The following is a 17,302-nucleotide window of genomic DNA, read 5'->3' as shown; positions in this document are numbered from 1 at the left end:
CTGTCCCCACAGCCTTCCCAAGGGCTCCCTCTCCACTGTGGTCAGAGAGCTCGAGAAACAGTCACCCTGTGGGAGCCTTGCCCATCCCTCCTGTTTGCAGGCAGGCTGGCCGGCTTTGTACCCCACCTCCTCCGTTCACACATGTACACACACAGCCTCAGTGGTTACCTCTGTCACTTTTAATGGAGACATAAGTGAGTGAGCAGCCTCCACAGGCTATATTCCCAGGCCTCCCACCCACCCTGACCTTTGGCCAAGAAGCTCCTGCTTCAGTGTGAGGTGGACAAGGAGGGAGCCTGGGTCCATAGTGACAGATTATTGCTGACCTCTTCAGTGTGAGGAAAAAGGCCACAAGACCCTGGTGGGGGCCAGCCCTGAGTGCTCCTCTCCCAAGTGTAAGGCAGGGAGGGGAAAGTAAGTGTCCAGCCCTTCCAGGCCCCGAGCTCTGCTCTGGAGCGGCAGAGGGCGGTGAGGCCACATCCCTGGGGCTGGCCGGGAGAAGTGGGGGAGGAACGGAAGCAGTGGTCCCTGTGTACCAGCTGTGGGGAGCAGAGGGCCTGTCCCCCAGCTCAGTCCTGATCACATGAGCTCTGGTCACAGGTGTAGCTGGGGAGGACAATGACAGATGCTGCCCAAGGTGCAGTCCTGAGGCACTTAGGTGGGCGCCCAGCTAGGCCATGTTTCTCAGTTGGCCTTGACTTTGGCAGTACCTGGAGCTCCGTTTTGCTGAAGTACACGGGGCAGCCGCTTGCCTTTGGTGTAAGATTGATACCAGAAATTGGAGAAGAGCACGAAGAAGATGGTGCCGTACATCCAGATGAGGTGGATGATGACTGGGTACTGGTAGTTACAGCTGGGCATGAAGTAGTACTGGGAGATGTGCAGCGAGACCAGGACAAACTGGATCTAGGACAGAGCAAGGCAAGGAAGGGTCAGAGGGAACAGTGAGAGGACTGGAGGGAAGGGGTAGAGAAAGAACTCTGAGTGGGGAGGAATGGGGGCAGAGGAGGTAGGCTGGATAAAGGTAGGGTCCAGACCAGGAATGCTGGGATGGTTATAGATCAGGCCCAGGCCCCTCACCAGCTGGATGGCTGTCATGTGCTTTTTCCACCAAAGGTAGGGCTGAGCCACAGGGCCAAGGGCAGACAATCCATAGTACAGGTACATGACCACGTGCACAGAGGAGTTGATCATGGCGTGGAAAGAGCCCATTCCTCCTGTGAATGGACAATGGACAGGGTCAGGAGAGTCCGGCCTCATTCCCAGTGGTCATCCCTCCTCCCTCAGTGGCCTTCACCACTCACCTGGGGCAATTTTTACCCCCCACCACCAGCTCCAAGGAAGCACTGAGTGGTGGAAAACATGTAGGAAGGTCACCTGTCCATCTTTTTTCCGGAGAATAAAGATGATCTGAGAGAAGAGTCAGGAAAGGGGTTTCAGTGCCAGGGCCTCTCAATCCTTTCTCCCCCCAAGTTCTCGTATCTCCTGTAATGACTCACCGTGTCTATCAGCTCAATGAACTTGGAGAAGAGGAACAGCCAGGCCACTCGAACCATCTGCAAGAAGTCAGAGCAGCCTTAGGACCCCCAAGAGTCTCCCCAGCTGGTCCATGAGCACTGGTCACACCCAAACTGCTCCTAGTCCCATGCTGCCAAGGCAGGATCTGGCCCCTGTCCCTACTTACCCTCAGTGCCTCCGGGTTGTTGGAAAAGTCCACTGGGTCACAGCGCCAGGTGTATGTACTCAGCCAGCCAGACATCAGGAACTACGAAGGGGTGTAGGTTAGATCACTAGACTTCCCTCCCCTCTCCCAATCTCTTCCCTTATCTAGATAAAGAAATGGATCTGAGCCTGTCTGGAAAATAGAAGACGTGCTCTGGCCCTCAGGCCCGCCCCTTATCCTGCCAGCAAGCATTAAAGCCTAGGCATCCCAGGGGCCCACCTCGTAGACAATGTAGAGCGAAAATGCCACCAGTGAGAAGTTGTAGACAATCATGAAGCCGCGGAGCTGGAAGGGCTTCCGATTGGCCATGATGCGAGGCCCAAGTGAAAGAACGAAGTACACATAGGTCAGGAGGATGGAGGTCATTAGCAGGGGGGACCCCATCAGAGGGTAGCCCTGGATCCGAGGATCTGTGAATAAGGGTCAAAGGAGTCAGGAAGGGTCACAGGGTCCAAGGGTCCCTACCAGGTTTGCAGACATGAGGTCAGGTCACAAAGGGTCAGGGGTTGGTAGGGACTCTCCATTAGGAGACAGCCTAGATCCAAGGATCTCAGGGTGGGATGGAGGAAGGGCTGGTGGACAGCATCTTACCTGCATGCTTCATCATCTCCTGGTACAAGTTCACAACAGCCTCCATCCTGGCTAAGGACTCTGGCGAGGTATGGAGGATGAGTGTCAGACTGGGCCGACTGCATTCTCCCTCCCCTAACTTCACCCCTGACCCACAGACAGGACACAGACCAGACGGGACAGCACCCCACACCTCACAGAACAGCAAGAAGAAGGAATTGCTAGGGACTGGGGACGAGGGGTAGGAGGAGGCCGTTTGGCAGGGGCATCTGCTTCCTGTACATCCTGCCTGCCTGGGAAGGGCTGTTCCGCCCTTCCTCTCCACACCTTACTCTCCTCTCCTCACTCTCTGGTCCTCTCCAGGGATTTAACTTCCTGACCTCCCCTCCCTTCTTCTTCCACGAGAACTCTCAGTTTCTGGAGTCCTTCCAGAAAGTCTTAACCCTCACCAACAGAGAACTCATCTCCAGAATGAGCCATCTCTCCCTTCCTCACCAAAGTCTCTCACATCTCCATCTCTCAGCTCTGGGTCTTTCTTCTCTCCAGGGACCCTCCCCTTCAACCTCTTCTGTCCCACTTCAGGATGCTCACCTCCCGGGATGGTCCCTGCTGTCCCCTCCTCCTCTCCCTGTCGAGACACCCCCTCAGCTCTCCTCTGTCCTCCTGGGCTCTCACCTCCAGCCTCTCCTCTCATCTGTCTCCGGTGCACTCCTCTCGCCCTTCCTCTGCAGGAGCCTGGCTCTTTGAGGCTCCTGCCCTGGCAGCTCCACCTGTCTGACTAGATCTGGCAGCAGTCCCGCCCTTCACCCGCCCCCGCTGGACTGAGCACACGGGGTGGAGGGTGGGTCCAGGCCACAGGTCAGTGCCTGGAGGACCCACCAGGATTGAGAAAGCCAAGTAAAGCCCAAGACTCAACACCCACCCACCCTGGGCCAGTCAGATGAGCTAAGGTTCTAGGTTTTGAGCCAGAAACATCCCAGGACTCCATCCCCAGCCTTAGTCTTGGCCCAAAGAGAACTGCTGAAAACCCACACCCAGCATCCTTTCTTAAGCTAGCCAGAAATTCTCAGTTTGCCCTACTTCAGAATGGGTATGATCACCCTTCTCTCCCAGGGAGGGGCAGGGAAGCCAGTGGCATGTGAGGAGATGGGAAGTGGGAGAGGTCTCAGGCATCCTCCCCTCCCTCAGGGAGGGGTCCTCATGAGCTCGGCCCTCTGGCCCTCTGGCCCTCTTCCCCTCAGAGCCCAAAAGGAATGTCGGGGGAGGGCTCACAGGGACACAAAAGCCTTCGCCCAGATGGAGGAGAGCCTGGGACTCAGAGGCAGTCCCAGAGGGACAAGGCATTCCCCAAACAGCCAGGGCAGCAAATGCTCTGCAAGCTGCCTGCCCTCAAGTCAGCCAGGTTCCCTCTACCCGGAGAACCACCTGTGCAGGGACGAAGTGAAGAACACACCTGACACGGCCACGGAGGCTGCACCTGCGCCCCTCGCACACACAGCTCCCAGATGCTCCCCCAACCTCCATGTTGACCCACGACTGCCCTACCATGGTCAGGCCCCTAGGCCTCCTGTACATATATCTCCTGTTACACGGCTCTCCCCAGCTCCCAACGACAACTCACCAGTGGCTAGTATACCCAGGCACACACAGAGTCCACATACCTCCCGATGGAAAAACTGCCCTCCTCTGACACACCACCCGGACAAGTCTCCGTGGACTTTGACATGCATGGTTTCTAACACTCAGGCCTACTCCTAACTGCGTTCACACTGGCAAACACCCACACCCACACTCACAAACACTCCTTTACAGGTCCCGCATTACCATGTGCAAATGCTTACACTCACACGGCGGGTCCATACGCAGGTTTCCTCACATGTATGTGAGTCACTGGTAAATGCAGTCACACAAACTCCCACAGCCCACCTGCAGGTGAATGAACCCAACCACAAGTTTTGCAGACACACACCTGCCCTGGGTCATGCAGCAGGACAGATCTCTTTTCACTGATAGCAGTTGTCATTCATTCATTCACGGTCAGATCTTTGTTGGTCATTTATTCTGGGGTAGGGCTCACCCAAAGCATGTGCTCCCACACTCGATTCCTCCCTGACCATGTGAGTTCGCCAGCTACTTATCTCCTGGTCTCTCCAGCTACCATCCCCAAGTTCACCTCCCCCCACAAGCACCACACACACATCCTGCAGATCAGGGTTGGCTCAAGGCTTCTGGAAAGAACCTCTCCCCAAGTTTGAGGAGAATCTGGGTGTGTTACAGGTAGGGAAACAGTGTGGTCCTTGCTTCCTTTAAGATGGATGGAAGGGAAAAGGAGACAGGCAAAGGAAGGGGGAGGTGGGGGTGGAGAAAGGAGCCAAGGGGAAGGAGGAGTAGGAGGCACATAGGGGCTAGACCAGGAGGTGGTGGAGAAAAGCCTAGGTTTAAGCAAATGGGGGCCAGGCGGGAGGGAGGTTGCTGGGGAGGCCCAGCCCCGGAGAGCTAGGACCTCCCACCCACTCTCCCCAGGATCAGCCTCGCCCACAGCCTGGGCAGGGCAGGGCAGGGCCGGGTCAGGCGGGCCAGCGGGGCAGGGGCCCCGGCACGTGGCGAGCCCGCCCTGGAAGGTCCAGACTCACCAGTGGGGGCCAGGCGGGCAGTCGTGGAGGGCTCAGAGGGAGCAGGGCCAGAGAAGAGTCCCCGGGGCCAGCCTGCCTGCCACTTCCTCATCTGCTGAGCCGACTTTCTGTCACCAGAGGAGGAGGGGGCGGGCCGGGTTGGGGGGCGCCTGCTGATTGGGCCGCGGGCGGAGGCAGGAGGGGCCGTCCAGCCCAGGCTCTGAGGCCTGAGGGGCGGGGGCAGGGGCGGGCCGCCAGATGCCCTGGCAGGAAGCACGCCCAGCCCAGGCTCCCCACCCTTTCCCTCCGCATCGCAGCCCGCCTGGTCAGCTCGCGCGGCCTCGCCTCCGCCCGCCAGAGTTGCACCCTGCGTCTTCCTGACGTTCCGCCCCTGGAAGGCCTCATTCTGGGCCTCCGGGGGTTAATCCACCAACACGACCCATACAGCTTCTGTTGGTGGCCGGCCCACGCAGCCTAGGAACCTGGGAAATGTTCCAGGGCTCGGCCCTTCCCTCAAAGAGCTCCCTCTCTAGAGGGTGGGACGGGAGGGGTGGGCTGGAGGCAGCCTGCGAGAGCCGCCAACTAGGTGAGGCTGGGAGGTCTCAGCCCCAGGGAGCAGTTGCGGAGGGAAGCCTTCACTACGAGCCTGTAAACTTGGATGAGACTAGCATTAGGAGTTGCTGGGAGGATTTTGTGGAGTGGAGATGAGAGAATACAACTAGCCTGGAGCAGAAGTTAGTGAATCACCAGCTACACTGGCCTTCCAGGTAGTGAAAGGAAAGAGAGGGAAGTGAAGCCAACTGTGGCTGAAGGTAGGAGGTCTTGAACGCCAAATGGGGCAGTTCGATTTATTTTGGAAGCAGAGGGGAAACAATGAAGGGTTTTCAGGAGGCTATAGTCAGGCCTGTATTATCTAATACTCTTCACATATTTATCAACATCCTACCACGTGTAAGATGGAGTTGATTGCTGGTGACACATCAATGAACAAGGCACATGCTGTCCTTGCATGGGGTTTACTGTCTGGTCAAATCACTTCATTCTGGCAGCCAGTGTGATGAGAGTACTGGAGGGAGACCAGATAAGAGAGCACCCCGACCTAAGAAGGTTTGGAAACTGATGGGACTGGAGGAGCAGACGCTGGAGATTTCCCTGAGACAGCTGGACCCTCACTGTATACTTCACTGTCTATCTGGCTTCCTGCACTCTCCCCTCCCTGTTGCACACAATCACCAACTAGACTGAACTATAGCCGGTGAGGACTAGGTTTTAGCAAAATGAAATCTGTATCTCCAGCAGCTCCTAGAACAGTGCTTTGCATAGAGTGATCCAGTAAATGCTCACAGGATTATATGATGTACATGTGGAATTCAGAAGGGGTGGTGGCTTGGGACAAGCAATGTGTTTGTTAATGGTGGGATGTCGCTATGTGGAAGTTTAGTCTTAGAGTTAAGAGGTCAGCACCAAAGTACAGCCATGATCTAAACTATTAGTGCCTACCCTAGAAGGGAAATGGCCAAAGAATTCAACCATTCAAAAGGCTCAAACTTCGTAGCGCTGTACATTAAGGCCGACCTGATCTGGCCCTCAGCCTCCCATTCTACCTGTGCTGCTCTCCTGGGCCACATCCTATGCTTGAACTGTTTCCCAAGGATATCAGCCTCCCCTCCACCCTCCAAGCCTTGTTCCCTAACTCAACACAAGGACCAAGCAGCTCTCCCAAGCAACAAATCACTCCCTTACTTTGCTCCCACAATCTTACTGCAATGCAATTATCTGTATTCCTCCCCTCTCCTAACTATAAGTTCCTCTCAGCAGGACCCATTTTTAGTCATCTGTCTCTAGCATCTGTCCCAATGTCTGGCTCATCTGACCCTCCACGATGTTTGCTGAGTGAATATTAGAGTGAATAACACAATGTAAGAAAGACAAGAGAGATCCAGGGACCCAGAGTCAAGAACGGAAGACAGTAAGAATTCAAAAGCCTTTCTACTTCCCTTGGGGTGGCAGTATCCGTTGAGTCAATAAATGTTTACTGAAAGCCTCATGTGTTCCAGGTATACTTGAAGTGGCTTTGGGGACACACCTGACTCCAAAGACCTGAATTTAAATCTTCTGGTTAGTACCTGTAGGACTTTATGTAAATGGCTGACCTCCAGAAAATGGGAACAACAACAGTACCTGTCTCACAGGATTGTTGTGAAGATGAAAGATGACCCAGGTAGATTGCTCAGCATGTTTCATCTCAACATTTCACAGACAAGGGGGGAAGCAAGAAGGCATATACCTGTAACATAGATTCATGAGCATCCATTTAACAAATATTTCCTAAATGTTTACTGTGTGCAAAGCACTGTTCTGAGAGCACTATTCTGAAGCTTTTGGATGAACCCCAACTAGCAACAAAAAAAAGCAGATTACTATAAATGATGAAACAGTCCCAGAGGTCAAACATAGTAGAGATAGGGAACTTCAACTACCCGTTAGTTCCCTGGACCACACTGGTAAGTGACCAGAGCAGGCCCTCAGTAAAGGCCCACTGACTACATGAATGCACGTGCCCAAAGATTCACTTCCTTCAGTTCTTGTCCTAGTCTTGGGAGAAAGCGTCTTCAAGTATCTGATACAGATCACTTACCCAGGACCTACCAAATGGCATCTCCATGGCCCTGGGGTCCCTGCAAAACACTCAGTCTAGAGGAGGAGACAGACATATAAATTAACAATTATAGTAGCATGTGGTGAGTATTCCACAGATAAACCGGGAGGGTTATGAGAGCACTGGGTGGGGCACCTTACCCCAGGGTGGGGGTTAGTTCTTGAAGACGTCACAGAAATGACACCAAAGCTGAGCTTTGAAGGACACTTTCTAGAAAGCAGGGAAACGTTCTCCAGGCAGAGGGAAGCATGTGTGTGAAGGTACAGAAAGAAGCGGTGTGGCAGGTGTGGGGAGACCTACATAGTTGGTGTGACCGCAGCTCAGAGGGCATGTAGGTAAGGGGGAAATGTCGGCAGGAGCCGGTTATGAAGAGCCCTGCGGGCCTTGGTAAGAAGTGTGGGCTTAATTGTTTATCTTTTTCAGCCCTAGCTACATACTAGAGTCACCTGGGGAGCTTTTAAAATATCAATGCCTGGCTCTCACCTCCAGACTGATTCTAATGGTGGTTTTTAATGGGAAGAGGCTTGAGCGTGTTTATGTGCTGTGTGGAAGACAATGAGATTCAGTGTACACATGGGGAGATTAGCCTTTGGCTCAAGAGAACACCTCACAGACTGAAATATATGGAAAAGAAAGGTGCATTTGTCAATGGACTGGGAGGAAGAGGGACCATTTGGGACCTGCAGGGAAGCTAGGTAGAAGGCCTTGGAGGTAAGATGGTTCACTCTTATGTCCCTCTACCAGGGGCAGGCTGAGAAACTGAAGGGGTCCAGGAACTCAGTCTTGATAAGGATAAAGGCCAGGGATGCGTCTAGGTAGGGAAGAATATCCAGCCCAGTAGATAAAATTCCCCCTTCTTCATGGAGCCTTCCTGACTAATGGGAAGTGAGGCGACAACTTCTACTGTGTCCCACCCTCTCTGACTCACACCGTACTCATGGCTCTCTGAGAGGCCCTTCTCTGTCCTCTTTCCCCAGAAGATAAACCACTGATTTACCTTCTCCAAGGGTTGTTTGAAAACCATCATCTGTATGAGCTCTAACAACTCTATTCCTGTGATTATTTGAGGCTTTATTTGTTTCAGCAGAAAAGTTCAAGGGCAACGGGATCAAAGAAGCAGGGAAACAAATGGGAAAAGGTATACATGGACGTGCATGAGTGGGTGAGGGAGGGAGCAGTGGAGCAGTGGAGGGAACGGGGCATGGGAGACGCAGGGGAACTGGCCAAGAACAACAGGCACTGAGGGTCCAGGCTGAGAGACAACAGGAGTGGCAGGTAGAAATGGAAGCAGCCTCCTGGGGCCTGGGTCAAGCTTCTCCCTTCCCCAACCTGTAAAGGACAAAGGGCACTTCTTCCACAGTACCCACACAGAGGAGCTGAGGGGAGGGCTGGGTCCATGAGGACAGAGGAGTAAAGACGAGGGTGAAGGGTTTGTCAGTTAATCATTCTGCATGTCCCTGGGCCTGAGTCACTGAGTGAGTGTCCTCTGCCTAAGGCTGGGACCTTGGCAGAAGGAACTGGGGCTGGAAAGACATCCAGCCAGCAGAAGGGAGAGACTGCATGCTCTCATCCTGTCATCTGGACCCCTGAGAGGTCAGGGACAAGGTCTGATCCGTCAGTAGCTAGCCCAAGCCAACACCCTAGGGGTATCATTCTGTGTTCTCTGAACTGAAGAAAGTCAGGTAGGGGGAGAGGGCTGTGACAGAATGTGCCAGAAGAGCTCTGGAGAGAGAAAAGGGAAGGCTTTTGGCCAGGGACAAACCAGGGGAGGTTATTGAGATGGAGGAAAGGGGGTCAGCGAGATCTGGAAGATGTGTGAGAAGGCCCAAAAGGGGAAAAGAGGAAACACAGCTCACTATTCAATCCCTTCTCTGGCAAGCCTGGGGCCAGCTGCTTCCCGTGTGCTCTGACGGTTCAGTCCTGGAAGGTAAGTACTATTATCACTGCTTAACAGAAGAAAGAACTGGAATCAGAAGGGTGAAGGATTTTCTCAAGGTCACACAGCAAGTAAGGGGGAAGCAGCATAGGTGTCCCAGGCTGAGGAAAAAGTGTGGACCAAGAGATGGATGGAGAAAGCACTGCAAGTGATTCTGTTTGGCTGAAGGATATGGTGAATGAAAGGTCTTCATATGCTCAAAGGTTAAAAAGTAGGTGGGCCTCAAATCATGAAATGTTTTGAATGAAAGAATGAGTTTTGTTTGTATCTTAAAAATCCCTGATGATTTTTAAGAAAGGGGCTGGCATGATCCCCATTGTTATTTACAAAGAAAAACCTGGTGACAGGTGTATTACAAGAGGAAAGCAGAGGAAGAGAGACTCGGGGGAGACCAGCTCAGAGGCACAGGTGTGACATGGTGAAGGCCCAACCTGGAGCAATGGGGTGAGAAGGAAGAAGAGCACACAGAGCAGAGAGAGGGCTCAGAATGGACAGCAAGGTTGTCAAGCTGGGTAACTCTAGTGGAGCAGGATGGAGGAAGTGAGTGTGGTTTGGGACACCCCGAGTTTGAGGGAAGCGGACACATTCTGCAAACATTCTGAAACACAGTACTGTAAGTTTAGGAGAAAGGACAGGGCTCAGGGGGGCAAAAAGAATCTGACGATTCCTTGTAGAGACAAAACTACATGAAGTGGACTGTAGTAGCTCTAGGTCTGGTCGTACTCAGACGCTTTCCCGTCCCCCTGCTTTCATTGCCTTTAAGGAATTCCTGCCTCATTCCATTGGCCTTTTGATCATGATGTTCTCCCTACATCCCCCAGTCCAAGCTCTCAATGGCACAGAATCCAAGCAAGAATAATCAGAGTTCTTCTACAAGATGAGCTATACTGCGGGAGCATGGAGAAACGTGGAGATAGAGGGGCTAGACAACACTGGAGCCCCTGAGCCCACCTGGAGCCAGTCACCCTTCAACTCTCCATCCACATAGCCCAAATCTGGTGGGGGTCCCCTCTTTTGGTTGTCAATTAAGCTAGTTGAATTGTAATGTGTGGCAGTCAAAACCATGTGATAAAAATGATACTGCTCAGGAGAGAGAAGGGGAAAGGAGACTAGTATTAGCATTTCAGTGCTGACTATATGCCTGGAGGGCCTTATTTGCCCTTCAAAGAGGCTTGGACTTTATCTTGCAGAAAATTATGAGCTATTTAGAGGTTTAAATTTAATTTCAAATATGCTCTGTGGAAGGAACCTTTTAGAGGTTGGTGCTACAATCCCATTTTACAGAGGTGGAAACTGAGGCTCTTGGAAGTGAAGTAACTTGCTTAAGGTCACACAATGGATAAGCATCCAGGTCAGGTGTATTTAAGAATGGTCAAGTGTACAGGGGAAGACATGGAAAAGATTTCACAGGAGTGGGTACCACTGGAGGGATGAACTGTTCACTAGGTGAACAAGGGGGATGGAGCAGGAGCCCAGACCAAGTAAGCAAGACAGAGGAGGAAAGAACGCACCACAACTGCACAGAGAGACCTCTGAGGGGGTGAAAGGTCCCCCCTTTAGACAGGATGCAGGCAGACTGTGGAACTGAGTCTAGCCGGTGTGGACAGGGAACAGATATGGTTTAGAAGGGATGAAAGGAATATTTCTGGTAAGGGAGCTTGTCATCTGGTCTCAAATCAAAATCACACATTTTGAGAGCCCAAACTGGTCTTTAAGAGAAGAGTGTAGGTGACAACTAAGTGGGAGAAAGGAAATTCACAAAACTATATTTGAAAGTGACTTATCACATCAGGAAAGCCAGTGTAAGAATGTTCCAGCGCCTGCTCTGCACTAGGTGCTAAGGAGACCCCAAGGGGGATGAAACATGCACACAGAGTCTCTCCTGAGGCCAAGCTCCTGAGACAAACCATAGTTGTAAGCACAGATGAGCTGCAGGGGGAGGAAGAGTTACCTCTTCAGAGAGGTTCTGGTCAATCATTGATTTAAGCAACAATTACTGACAGCAGAGTTCAAGACACTCCCCTGAAGACAGCTTATATTTACTGAGCTTCTGCTATTATCAAGCACACTATTCTGAGCACTGTGTATGTATTTATGTATTTAAACTTCACAACAACCCTATGAAATAGCCACTATTATTATCATCCCCAGAAATAAGGAAACTGAGGCACAGAGAGATAAACCAACTTGCCTAAGGCCACAAAGCTAGTAGGTGGCACAGTTAGGATTTGAATCCAAGAGGTCTAGCATTAGAAACTGTTCCTTTAACTAAAAATGCTACATTATACTCTCTCCGAAGTCAGCCAAATCATAACAGTAACAATAATAGTAGCAGCTACCATTTATAGTGTTTATGGTGGGCCAGATGCCAGAGAATGCCAAACATGCAAGTTTCTTGCCAAAGATCAGACAGCTCTCAGATGGAAGAACTGGGATCCAAACCCTGACAGTTCAGGGTGCTTGAACTTGGGGGACAATAAAGAGCAGCAGGAGCTAGAATAAGTTTGTTCAAGGTACAAATGTGGAGCATAAAAGTGGGGGTCACTGACCTCACCTGGTGGGAGTGGCACTGATCTGTTGACAGACTGGGCTGTTGGGAAGCTTCACAGAGGAGTGACTTGTGAGCTGAATTTTGAAAGATGATTGGGTATTCATCACATAGAACAATGGGGAAAAGTGTTCCGTGCAGAGGGAACAGTGGGAATAAAGGAATGGAGGCTGAAGAGTCTGTTACATTCAGGAAACTTCAAGCAGTTTGTACAGCTTGGGAATAGAGTGGGTGGTGGGACAAACGAGAAAGTAAGTCAGGAGAAGTCAGGGGGCTAGATGACAGAATCTTACTTGCCTTTCTGGGAAATTTAAGCTGTTTTTCAAGCTTTTCCACTGAAGTAAATGTACAAAAAAAGGGGGGCGGGGAGGAGAAAGAGAAGAAAGAAATATCCTTAGGGAATCTAGCAGCTTGGTAAGAAGCCCTTCAGACTAGTAGGAATTCTTTGAAGCCTATTTTCTCTAAATGCACACATGATAATTTTGCATTCTGTTTAAATTACTTACCCTTGAGTCAAGTGGGCATTTTAGGATGATTTTTATCTTGTGACTTTCAGTATGCCTGGCACACTGCCCCTACCAACCTACCGGGTATGTGGACCCCAGTTTGACAAACACGGGGAGGAAACTAACAAAAGGATTTTTATCAAGGGAGTAATGTGATCAGAACTGCAGTTCAAAAAGATCTATCTGGCAGTCATATGGAAGATGAGTTGAAGTGGGTAAGACGGGGCACAGGGAATCTGAACAATACTTTGAGGGTGAGAGGCCCAGGGTCTGCACTGCAGGGCAGGATGTATGGGTACCACTGGAGAGACAGAATTGACAGGATTTAGTATTTGATTTGGTGCTGTGAGACTGGGACACAGAAGGGGGGAAGAGTTTAGGATGGCTTCCATAGACCTGGCTTGGGTCAACACTGGATACTAGAAAAGAAATGGATTTGGAGGGAAAGATGATTGGATTTGGACATTCAGAACCTGAGGTACTTGTGGATCATATGGGCAGAGATAGCCAATAGGCATCTGCACCTCAGGAAAGAGGTCTGGGTTGAAAATAAAACTTGAGTCATGTACGTAAAGGTGGTGGTCAGAGAGATGGCAGGTAGAATAAGAAAAAAGAGTCCTGGAGGATAACAATATTCAAGAAGCAGGCAGAGGGACAGAAGGCCAAAAGCTGCAGAGAAGAAATGGTTAGAGACATAGGAGCTAGTGAAGAGAAAGAGGTAAAAAGTAATGGTCAGCTGTTAAATGCCATGAAGATACAGTAAGATAAGGATTGAAAAAGTCAGGACTTAGCCATCAGGTCAACGGTAACCTGTGACAGGGCAGTTCAGAGGAATGGGGGAAGTGGGGCTGAAGAGTGAAGAGGGGGTGTAGAAGAAGACAGTGATGGTAGGCTTTTATTCAAGAGAGTGGCTGTGAGTCAGTGAGTGGGGACGTGGGGTCAAGAAGGATTAACATGGAAGGACACTAACCAGAGCCATGAAAGTGGGTGCAGCCCAGAGAAACTAGTAAAAAGAACGAGGATGGGCGAGAGAAGATGAAGAATCAAAATGACCGGAAATGAGTGAGATTCAGGTGAGAGCCAGGAAGGCAGTGGCACTCCAGGCTGAGGGTAAGCAGGAAGGGGAGCAGCCCAGGGCCCTGTGAATTTGATTCAGTAGGGGAGGTTATCATCACATAGAAAAGCATAATTTACTGTTTTCACTGGAGGAGTCTCTCCAGTACATGACTCTTGCCCAGAGAGAGAGGGATGCCTGAGAGTGGGATGGTGACTTCTGACATTTAATGCATGTATCTCGGTAACCTACCAACTCTTTGATGAATTTTCACTAAAGAACTAGTGAAAGCTAGAAGACGATTTCAGGGAAGTGGTCTAGAGGGATGTCAGTATTTTAAGCTGTAGGTGACAGAAAGGGAACTTTAGGAAGAGTCTACAGGGGTTCAAGGGATTTGGGGGCTGATCTTGGAAAAATCTGGCCTGTAGTAACATAGTCATGCAATGAGGAAAACAAAAAATGCCCAGGGACAAACAGGCTTGAGAATCATTGCCAGAGACTTAAAAGCTAGGAAGGATTGCTGGGATCACCCAGGTGAGAAAACTGTGGCCCAGGGAAGTCAGGGGCCTTGTCCATGATGTTCTTGGGGAAGCGGCCATGTCCAAATGGTAGGTGACTTCTTGAGAGCATGAGAACTCATCAAGAAACCACAACAGAGATCCAGGATCTGCCTCAGCAACACACAGGAGCTCCAGAACAAAAGGGAGGGAAATTAAAGGGAAGAAGAGAGGAAGTCTGTCCTGTGGGCCAAAACACATGCTGAAGTAATGGGTGCCATGGCCCTGTCAGCAGGTTGGAGAGCTCGCTTTCTGTTCCAATTAGAAAGCCGCATCTGCAGGGTGGCAAATCCTTTCCAAGTGTTAGCCTCTGTGTGTTTAAGGCTGTCAGGCCAGAGCCATATTGAGCCTCCAGAGGCTGGTATGGTGAACCCTCAGGACTGGATCAAAAAGGGACCACCGCCCCTGGCCCATTGCTAAACTTCAGTAGGCTATCCCCACAAATCTGGAATAGACAGAAGAAAATGTACATCCCTTAGTAGTTTCTCTGGACAGTAATCAGGAGTTGACCTAGGGTGGGCGTTTGGAAGGATTCAGCCTCCGTCCTGCCTGGTGCTGGGATCAGCTCACACACGGCTCCTGTGTCCACAAGGCACAGAGAATACATTGTCCATAAGGAGGATTATTCTGTACAAGAAGCTCAAACAAAGGGAGAGGTTGTTTCCAGCTGCCTGGGGGAGGTGAGAAGGGGGTGGGAAAAGGGACCAGCCTTGCACTAGGGCATTCCTGCAGAGTTCAGCTCCTTCCCTTCAACAGCAGGACGGGAGGTAGGGACTATACCCCTCCAGCTCAGTCCTAGTGCCAGGACTGATTGTGGAGTTAGGAGCACTTAGCTACAAGCTATCTACTTGGCTGTTTCCCAAGAAACTACAAGGTTAAGTGAAGTGACCCAGCTAGGTAGGACAGCAATAGATACCAGGAGGGAAAGAGAATGGGGTGATTGGAGCAATGAGCAAAAGGAAGACTTAACAATGACAGAGTCCCAGCCTTGGGGCAGAGCTGAAGAGGGAGAAGTCCTAGCAATGAGTGTCATGCAAATACTGATGCAGTAAGCTTCCGCCTTCAGCAGGGTGACCTCTGTGCTATAACGTGAAGTTTCACAGCTGCCGCTTTCTCCATCCTAGACACACACCTGGGACACAATGGCTTAATCTGTCTCCAGAGGCCCCAAGAGTAGGAGAAGGCACAGGCCCCAGGCAAAAAGAGACACCAGAGACTGAGCAACACTACCAGAGTGGAACAAGAGGCCCATCTTTTGCCAGTCTTAAATCTGAGCAAGGAAGCAGGTCAATGTCCTCTTCTTGAAGGGAAACTCTCTCTATATTCCATCCTTTGGGAATGAGTGTGTTACGGGTGGGAGATATTCTCCATTGAGGCATTTACTGGGTTGTGTGGGCCCCAAAGTTGGTGATGCTACCTAGGTTTACGTATTCCAGACAACCTGGGGTTAGTGGGTTGGAAATGAGAGCATGTGCTCCCAGAGTAAAGAATATAGAGATGTAATTGCCTGTGGAGTAAGGAATGCTTGCTTGCGGGCACAAGATGTAGGTGGGGTCCTGCATATGTTCCTGTTGGGGCAGGAAGACATTTTCACTCTGGGAAGACAAGGAATCTATTTCAACTAGTACTTTGGGGCTGAAGTCAGTATTAGCTGGGGCAACAAAGAAACTCAGGGTTGGTTTCAATAGGTTCAAAAAGTTTTCAAAAAGCTTTCCATAGGAAGGAATCTTTTGGTGGAATAAAGGACAGGAGTCACTGAAAGATGCTCCAGGGGTTTTAGAGAAGTGCACCTTGAACTCTACCTAATATGAGACTTAGAGGTGACACTTCCAGTGGGGAGGGAAGATAAGGAACACCTGAATGGGCTGGCGGACCAGTAACGTAGCACTGCTGAAGTAGCGGAAAGGTCTGACATTGCCTCAGAGCCAATGACAGAATTTCCATGCCCTTGCATACTGTGGTCAGTGAGCTGTGTGGATTCTATTTCTTGTCTTGATGGAACAGGAATGGATGTGACATCTGTGACCACTTTTCCAGTCCTTTGCTGCCACAGCCTGGCAGGATTCTGCCTGACACTGAACAAATGCCAAAGTACTGGTGTGTGACAGAAAAGAATTGAAAAAAGGCAGCTGGAAGGTATAAGCAGTCCTTCCTATTACCTCTCAGGACTTTTAGATCATAGCTAATCAAAGAACACTTTTTATGGAGAACAAATTAGAATTGCCCTGCAGCAACCTTGAAAGTCTCTGACATATAGTCTCCAATTCCTGCATAGCTCTCTCAGTTTATTTGCTGTCAGATAACCCTGACACAGCAGCCATCAACTGACATAACTTTATTCAGAGAACCCTTGGGCCCACTTCTGCTGACTCAACCCCTGCCCTGGCTCACAAAGAAGCGCTAAGAAAGGCAGCTTAGGCTGGAGACCCAAGCCCACTTTGCTCTCCAGCTTTATAAATGCAGGCAAAGGTCCTGATGGCTGCCGCCTCCTACCATCCACCTGGCCCTTATTGGAGCCACAGGCTCAGTGGACTGAGGAAAGCCATTTTGCCTGGAGCCAAGGAACCAGGCACACTGTGAAGATAATGCAACCTTGATGAAAAATGGTGTGAAATACTATTCCCCTCTCCCTCCAAAATAAGAAAATGAGTCTGGGGGACAAGGGGCTTTTTCATGTTCTAAGAAAAACCCTTTCTCATACAGTCCTGCCTGGTAGAGCCACTTCCTGAGAAAGCCCCCACCCACTGGGCCTTCCGTATCTTCCTTCATGAGTGTTTGGTGGGGTAAAGGATAGAGCACTTTGTGACAGTATCTCAGATAAGAGCTAAACTGGCTTTTCCGAGGATGGAGAGCAGAGCAGGCCTGAGCTTCACCAGAGCTGCAAGTGGGCGGTCTGTCCCAGCCCAGAAGCGTCATCACCTGCAGCTTGAAGAGATGGCCAGGATGGAACCTGGGCAGGAAGGCCTGTGGAGGTAGTAGGCCCCTAAGGACACAGAGGCTGTCACAGTTCTGGCAGCACAAAATAAGCACAGGCTTTCAAACGGAGCTGAGTGGTCCATGATCTTGTGTCCATCAACTCACCACAGACATGAAGCTGTATCAGATCAGGCTAAGTTCTGGATTGAGGAGGGCGGAGG

At 50.8% G+C, this 17,302-nt stretch overlaps 1 protein-coding gene across 4 annotated transcripts; it reads right to left on the bottom strand.

Annotated features, from left to right (window-relative positions):
• Window positions 1-160: 160 nt before the first annotated feature.
• Window positions 161-7,110, bottom strand: ELOVL1 (ELOVL fatty acid elongase 1). Of its 4 annotated transcripts, none has more exons than XM_074376656.1 (8): window positions 7,087-7,110; window positions 2,315-2,374; window positions 1,943-2,133; window positions 1,685-1,765; window positions 1,500-1,556; window positions 1,305-1,410; window positions 1,081-1,217; window positions 161-906 (listed from the first exon to the last, which is right to left on the bottom strand). In XM_074376656.1, exons 2-8 carry the CDS (start codon window positions 2,358-2,360, stop codon window positions 685-687), a joined length of 840 nt encoding a protein of 279 aa, XP_074232757.1. In that variant the 5' UTR covers window positions 2,361-2,374; window positions 7,087-7,110; the 3' UTR covers window positions 161-684. The 4 variants fall into 4 exon arrangements, with proteins under 4 accessions (XP_074232757.1, XP_045376164.2, XP_045376163.1 ...); XM_045520208.2 differs by lacking the exon at window positions 7,087-7,110 and adding an exon at window positions 4,927-5,355; XM_045520207.2 differs by lacking the exon at window positions 7,087-7,110 and adding an exon at window positions 2,969-3,925.
• Window positions 7,111-17,302: the final 10,192 nt, after the last annotated feature.

The sequence above is a fragment of the Camelus bactrianus genome, chromosome 13, assembly GCF_048773025.1.
Source record: "Camelus bactrianus isolate YW-2024 breed Bactrian camel chromosome 13, ASM4877302v1, whole genome shotgun sequence".
NCBI lineage: Eukaryota > Metazoa > Chordata > Mammalia > Artiodactyla > Camelidae > Camelus > Camelus bactrianus.
Note: the sequence above shows the minus strand (reverse complement) of the source record. Positions and strands in the feature narration are given on the sequence as shown.

Bases quoted from the DNA above. Each gene is read 5' to 3' on its own strand.
- ELOVL1 (XM_045520208.2), bottom strand. From the start codon at position 5,017: ATGAGGAAGTGGCAGGCAGGCTGGCCCCGGGGACTCTTCTCTGGCCCT. The intron at 1,766-1,942 runs GTGGGCCCCTGG...ACCCCTTCGTAG, and splicing joins CGCTCTACATTGTCTACGAG to TTCCTGATGTCTGGCTGGCT. The intron at 1,218-1,304 runs GTGAGTGGTGAA...GTCCATTCACAG, and splicing joins GGGGGTAAAAATTGCCCCAG to GAGGAATGGGCTCTTTCCAC.